The sequence below is a fragment of the Carya illinoinensis genome, chromosome 10, assembly GCF_018687715.1.
Source record: "Carya illinoinensis cultivar Pawnee chromosome 10, C.illinoinensisPawnee_v1, whole genome shotgun sequence".
Taxonomy (NCBI): domain Eukaryota; kingdom Viridiplantae; phylum Streptophyta; class Magnoliopsida; order Fagales; family Juglandaceae; genus Carya; species Carya illinoinensis.
In genome coordinates, this window is record NC_056761.1 from 2,375,773 (window position 1) to 2,383,416 (window position 7,644).

Sequence of the window (7,644 nt, forward strand, 5' to 3'; positions counted from 1 at the left end):
AAATAGGTTGTAATTTTCGCACGATGGTCCTCTTTGTCCATCCTTAATATTCAGGGGTATCTGACCAAATTTTCTGACTCTGTCAAACAATGTGTCTTTTGCTGGTCCTCGACCACGTTTTCGGGAAGGTGCATCAGTTCCTTCTATCCACCAATAACAGAAAAATCAGTTCAAGCTGAATGCATTTTGCCTTTTAACTAAAACATGATAAAGAAAGTGTTTTCGATAATGCTGTTTCAACTTACGTGCATTAGTTGAAACAATCCTGGAAGCTATATTTGCTTCATCAAAACTAGGCTCCGCTACACCCACATTTGGAGGTTGAGTGGAATCACCAATTACTACATCTGCTTCCGTATCACGCAGCAGTGGTGGCCCATGATGAAGTCGTGTAGTATGGCCCCCACGTCCATATCGTCCAGGGAGCCTTCCTCTTACCCATCTCACCATGGTCTTACTTTTTTAAATGGCAATCCGTCTAATGCACACACACACAAGCTCTGTTAAACTTACTTTCCTAGATATAACCTAACTGGCTCAGAAAATCAGTATCTGCTTTCTACTTTGTGCCTAATTTTTCAATGATGTTCAAAATATGCACTACACTTTTCAACCCTAGGGTAAGACCATTTTCCAGTCTAGATATAAGCACAGGAAAATGCAATACAAACAGTTATTTCCTTAAAGATACGTGGTTAGAACATATCGAACCCTCTCCATGAATCTAATGTGCATAATTTGGTCTCTATAAATGTGTTTAATATGTTGAATCATTTACACATAGAGTAAGAAGCAAGCATTTGCTGTCCATATGGCTGACTACCAACTACCATATTGAGGTCCAACAGTAAGTATTTCTAAAGCTCACAACAGTTGAAACAAATCAGTATGGTTTAGGGTCTATACTGGAATGGTTCTTCATGACACATCTAAAGACATTATATTAACCTGTAAGTACCCTTCTTACAGTTGCATGCATTGGCCTCAGCCATTTCTTTAAAGAAAACAACAGCACATAGAGAAAATGGTCGTCAGTAAGGTTTACATGCCCAGAACATGAGCTTTGAGAGAATTATGCCCAGGTGGGAAGATCCAACATGTAAATGAGAGGAGATGAGAGAGAGTTAACCCACTTGTCTTCGTGGATGAAGGTAAAAGACTCGGCTCCTCTCTCTGCTTGGATGATCAAATGTGTTCTCCAAACCGATGGTTTCTGAAGTTGGGAGAATCTAAACTTCAGATCACAATTGGCTGCTTTCTTGCTCCTCGCTCAGATGTGTCAACTGGGTTCCTTCTCTGTTGAAAGAGCAATTTGAAACATGTTGTCCAGCTAAAACAATCTTTTTTAAGCAATTGGGTACTGCGACCTAGGTGTTGGCAGGAGAAACCAGGAGATACGGCCTATGAGTTGACAACCCAACTCAGAGCACCCCGCCTAAATTTTTGGTCAGTTCCCGCCCAGTTTTTTGTCATATAAGAGTAAATTCTTCTCTGTTACGTGGATTTAAACTATATAACATTCCACAACTTTCTTGTCCCTCATTGAGTGCATAAAAACTTATTAATAATAAGTTTTGAACCATTTACTTCTGGTTTACTTAGCTAATTTTTCTGCACAACCACGTTAACTTGTATAGGTTTCCAATACAAGCAGTTAATTTTTTATAGAAGTACAGCAAATAACTCCCTATATAACCAGCAAAGTGGCATATAGGGGTGAAATGAGACAATACAGGTGTCAGCTTATGGACAAGTGGCAGGTTAATATTTGTAATGGTCACATTACAGGCTCAGCTTATATACAAGTGGCAGATTAATAATCAATATAGGTGTCAGCTTATATTGACAGATGTCTAATCTTTTAGTACAGGTGTTAGCTTTTAATTTGCAGTTATATAACCAGCATTGCAAGACCCTTTGGAGTTCTGAACTGGTTATCGTTGCAAACCTTAATTATACAATTGGCAGTTTAATTTGTTCGGGATCCAGGATTTTTCTAAGCTTGCTCCACCATACATTAATAATCAATATTTACTGGTAGTCTATAATGCTCTGCCATTCTTGCATTGAGTTGTCCAGCTTCATACCCCCCCTCGTAAGGCATAGAAATAACACATTTCAATTGAGTAAAACGCTCATTCATTGGACAAATTATGAGAAGATATTGTCAAGCTAATTGGAATGTTTGATATTTGATGACATTCGTAGATATTCTTTACAGATTTGCCAATAAGTGATATAGACTATGCAACTTGTTTTGTAAGGCAGCCGACTAGCTTAGATCCATGTACTTGCTAATTTGTAGGCTTCATGTAAGACAAAGATATCAAAACCAATTATGCTGCCCAGTTGGATAATTATGCTATTCTCAACTATGGTCTAACCTATTTGAGCCATATATTACTTTTTCCAATTTAATTGGTCCACACTTTCATTTATCCAATTTACTTGTATTGAGGTTATTGGATTGATAAGAAATACCTAATGGCAGTGCATTACACCATACTTTTTGGTTGATTGGTATGGATGTTCGTTGGACTTCATGTATACCTCATATGCTGTATGTTATATAAGACCACCTCACATGCCAGGGAGCTGGAAATGAAGCAACCTGATTGTGTATAAATGGCCTATTGGTTTTAGATCAATTTCTTGATACCTGTCATTCCATCTTCAACTGATTAGAATCACATCAAACAACTAACAAGTTTGCAGCACATCAAATGTAACAGATTATAAATATGCGGCTGCAGATCACAGCTTTGGCCCCTGCCAACATGACACAACACAACTCAATAATCAGATCTGTGTCTTGACAATTACTAAGCAAGTGTGAAGGAGTATTTAATCTACATTAATTCTATACAAAATCTATGGGAATAATCAACATTCCAATAATTTCTATCAAGTATAGTGTTTGATAAAAAACTAGGCCTCAAGCATGTTTTTTCCCACCCTTCAGTATCATATAACATTGACTGTAAGTTTTGGAAAAAATTACTCTAATATTGATAGCTTATACTTCATGGAACTTACACACAAAAACATGACAATTTTGAATTGTTGAAATACCACTCCTTAAAAAAATACAGTAGTTTATCACCTTAATCTTATTACAACATCTGCCTCAGCTACACCAAAGGAAGGTGCATCAGCTCCCTGCATTCCATGGTGTTATGTGAAATCTGGCCGGATTTCACATAACATTCATTGTTTCTGGATATCATAGAGTGTAAGTTAGTGGAATAATCAATCAATAGCAACACAGTTTAGATAAAATACTGCATTGTCGTATTGGCAAGCATGGCCCAAACGACATGTTAGAAATTACGTTGACCGTAAACTGTGTTCATTACTTGTCATTTCCAGCTAGATAATCTAACATTATAAAGGACAGAGTTAACATTGACTGTTATTGGTAGCAATGACACATTAGTATATTCCTAACTTAGGTAAATTATCAAACCATGCATTGTGAGAAATTGAAATAATGACACTATAAGTAAGGGCATACCATCTTCTGAATCTGAGCTTGCATCATTGGCAAATGCAATACTGTCATCATCGCTTCTGTCGCTATTAGCATCGGCTTCGTCGATTCCCTGATCATCATCAACGCCATCATCCTCGAGGAATGCATTGTGGTCAACTAAATCAGATGGTTGATGTTCTAATATGGTCGAAGGGTCTATCAGTATTGGTTCTTCATCTAGCCTGTTCAATGGAGTCATCAAGTCTGGATCACTAGATTGGGCATGCGGCACGTTTGTCAGAATGTTTTCATCTTCCTCGAAAGCATCATCGTGAACTAACTCTGCAGGATCATCCGCATCCTGGACCGACGAAACTAAAGGAATGTTGTATACATTCCTATTCGTTATCTTATGGACCACATACCAACTACCCACCACACTCATATCTTTTAAGTAAAACACCTGCTGGGCTTGGCATGCAAGAGCAAAAGGTTCATCTTTATACCATGTTCGAGAAGTGTTCAGGCTCGTTAGATGGTCGCCAACGCGAATCCCTTTTCACTTATCACCAACATCCCACCAATCACATTGAAACAAATAGACCTTACGCCAACCCATATATCTTAATTCTATAATATCTTTCAAAACCCCGTAGAAGTCAACGGGATTTGACTGATGTTCACCACGAACAACCAAACCGCTATTTTGAGTTCGTCGGTGCCTCTCTCGATCCTTCGTCTGAAATCTAATTCCATTCATAATGCAACCGGCGTACGACGCAACCCACTTGTCGGGACCACATGCAAGTGCATATATTTCATCTCGTACACTGGCTGGGTTCATCGCACGCTTCTCTCGAATCTATATTCCAATCAAAAGACAAAACCAACGTAATAATAAAATAGCTAGAAGATTTAGTAGTTATTTTGGTTAGTTAAAAATGAGGCATATTAGTTTTTTTAGCTGGTTTGGAAAAATGCTATTTTATGCATTTTGTTATAGCAGTAAAACATGTCGAGTTGAAATGGAATGATAAACCGTCAACCCCCAAGGTATCGAGACGGTTTAATATTAAAGAGAAATACGTACGTGTTTCTTGAACCAAGCTGGGAATTGAGCTTGGTGCCTGCGCGCAGAGTTGGTTGTGCTTTCCCTTGTAATCATGTTGTAATGGTCACTGCAAAACAGAGTGGTATAAGTTCACGGTGTAACTATGTAACCGTTAAACAATCTTTGCTTTACACAAAAATGTGGACCACTTACTCGAGGTAATGCTCGATCTCGCCACAATTATTGAGAACATACCAGTGGGCTCTTGAAAACCATTTCTCGGCTAGCATGTGAATGTTGGCCGCCCCGAGCGGACGAACCTTTTGTGAGAATACAGAAAAAAATTCATCATTAAGCTGATCTGGAATGTCCGCGTTTCTTTCAACCCGTTTATATCTGGTCTCAATGTCGTTGAGATACATTGAGCAAAATGTTAAACACTCAACATGAACATATGCTTCTGCAATTGAACCCTCAGGGCGGGCTTTGTTCCGGACATAGCGCTTGAACTTCCCCAGGTACCTCTCAAACGGATACATCCACCTGTATTGCACTGGTCCAGCAAGTAATGCCTCGTCTGGTAAATGAATTGCGAGGTGGACCATAATATCAAAAAATGCAGGTGGGAAGATCATCTCAAGTTTACATAGGATGATAGAAATATCTGCCTGAAGGCGATGCAATGATTCATACGTCAATGTTCGAGCACACAATTCCTTGAAAAATGTACTTAGCTCGGTCAAAGCTAGCCGGATGTCAGGACGCAAATAACTGCCAATTACAACCGGAAGCAACCGTTGGAGAAAAATGTGGCAGTCATGACTTTTCATTCCTGTAATTTTGCCTTCCCGAATATTCACACACCGAGCAATATTAGAGGCGAAGCCATCTGGAAAACTAACTTGTGACACCCACTCACAAAAGGAAATTCTCTCATTATGGTTTAGTGTGTAACATGCCAGACTCATCCGGCAACGATCACCCTCCGGACGTAAGTGTAATTCCTTCCTCAGTCCGAGACGTTCCAAATCCCTTCGTGCATTTGCAGTGTCCTTACTCTTTCCATCAATACTCAGCAAGGTGCCCAAGACGCTATCACAGATGTTTTTCTCGATATGCATTACGTCTAGGTTATGCCTCAATCCCACGTCTTGCCAGTATGGGAGATCGAAGAAGATGCTTTTCTTTGTCCAGTTTTGTTCGTGTGGTGCCCGTTTCCTCTTCCGTTCACTTTTTCCAAATTGCACGTTGGAGACCATGCGTAATGATTCAAGTATTTCTTGGGCCGTAAGTCTTGGTGGGTGAGGCCTCACCTCGAGCGCACCGTTGAAAGCACGTTTATTCTTTCTCCAACGGTGGTCCGGGGCCAACCAGCGACGGTGGCCCATATAACAATGTTTACGCCCATAGGCCAACCACATTGAGTCTGTATCTACATTGCACACAGGACATGCCAATTTCCCCTTCGTGCTCCACCCCGAAAGATTGGCGTATGCAGGAAAGTCATTTATAGTCCAGAGTAGAGATGCATGTAATTGGAAAACATCGGAACTGAATGCATCATATGTCTCAATACCAACCTCCCATAATGATTTCAATTCATCAACTAAAGGACGAAGGAAGATATCGATATCATTACCTGGTGATTTAGGACCAGGTATCAAACATGTCAAGAGAAAGTATGGATCTTTCATACAAGACCAAGGTGGCAAGTTGTAAGGCAGAAGTATGACTGGCCATATACTATAAGGCTTGCTCATGTTATTGAATGGGTTGAAACCGTCACTCGCAAGTCCAAGACGAACATTACGAGCATCTTTCGCAAACCAATCATGTTTCCTATCAAAATCTTTCCAAACTTTGGAATCAGCTGGATGCCTCATACAACTCGAGTCATCAATACGCTGCTCTTTATGCCATCGCATCGCTTGTGCTGTCTTCTTTGACATATAAAGGCGTTGCAACCTAGGCATCAATGGAAAATAACGCATCACTTTCTGAGGTACCCGGTGTTTACTTGTCAGTGAGACCCATCTAGATGACTTGCATTTAGGGCACTGATCTTTGTCTTCGTATTCTTTCCAGAACAAGATACAGTCATTTGGACATACATGAATTTTGGTGTAACTAAATCCCAACCCACGTTCTAGCTGACGTGCATCGTTATAGTCTTCAGGCAAAAGAGCAGTCGGGAAGGCAGATTTCAATAGCTTTAGCACCATGTTAAAAGACTTCACGTTCCAACCACCAATACTCTTGATGTGAAGCAACTTCACCATAAATGATAGCTTTGAGTAGTTTGCACACGATGGGTAGAGTGGACGTCGAGCATCCTCTACATACTGTTCAAATGTATGGTGTCTTGAAGTCCCAACATTGGGTTCTGGTGCATCATCGTCACCACCACCAGCATTTAAACCGTGAGCACTATTAACGAAGGATCCCACCCGGATGTCATCTAACATCTCATCAACATCATCAACGTACTCACCAAAATCATCTCCATCGTCCTCATCATCTGACCGATTGGCATGAAAAGGATCATCTTCTCCATGAAATATCCATTGAGTATAACTTATATCAATCCCTCGCAAGAACAAATGATCCCTCACAACATCAAATGGTTGGAAAAAATTATTACGACATATCCGGCAAGGACATCGAATGGCATCACTGGCAGGAGCATTGGATTGAGCCATGGATAAGAAATGATTAACTCCTTCGGCATATTCATGGGACCGCAATCTATCTCCAATATGCATCCAAGATTTATCCATTTAACTGTTGTATACCAAAAAAAGGCCTACATGCAAAATTTTCTTCAACAAACAGATTATCAAGTTGAATCATCACGACCGGCTCCCATTAGGTCCCTGACAAATGACAATAAATTTGTGAAGTCACTTTCAGCCATTTAGTTTGAGATTTCCAATAAAAGTTGGAGAGGAGAGGGAAGGTGCTTATTAAGCTATCACAGAGATGTGAGGGACAGAAGAATATAGCCCTTTGCACCTTATGCACCCAATAATGGACAATTTGTAATGCAACATTGAGGGGGTTAATTTCCATGCCAAATGATAGAATGGTTGTCCATATCAGAATTCTATGGGAAGGTATAAGG

General features: G+C 40.0%; 1 protein-coding gene across 1 annotated transcript; it reads right to left on the reverse strand.

Moving 5' to 3' along the window:
- Nucleotides 1–4,031: 4,031 nt before the first annotated feature.
- Nucleotides 4,032–7,300, reverse strand: LOC122279509. Its single transcript, XM_043090194.1, has 2 exons — nt 4,844–7,300; nt 4,032–4,334 (listed from the first exon to the last, which is right to left on the reverse strand). Exons 1-2 carry the CDS (start codon nt 7,298–7,300, stop codon nt 4,032–4,034), a joined length of 2,760 nt encoding a protein of 919 aa, XP_042946128.1.
- Nucleotides 7,301–7,644: the final 344 nt, after the last annotated feature.

Bases quoted from the DNA above. Each gene is read 5' to 3' on its own strand.
- LOC122279509 (XM_043090194.1), bottom strand. From the start codon at position 7,300: ATGGATAAATCTTGGATGCATATTGGAGATAGATTGCGGTCCCATGAA. The intron at 4,335-4,843 runs GTTCGTCCGCTC...ATTGGAATATAG, and splicing joins TTTCTGTATTCTCACAAAAG to ATTCGAGAGAAGCGTGCGAT.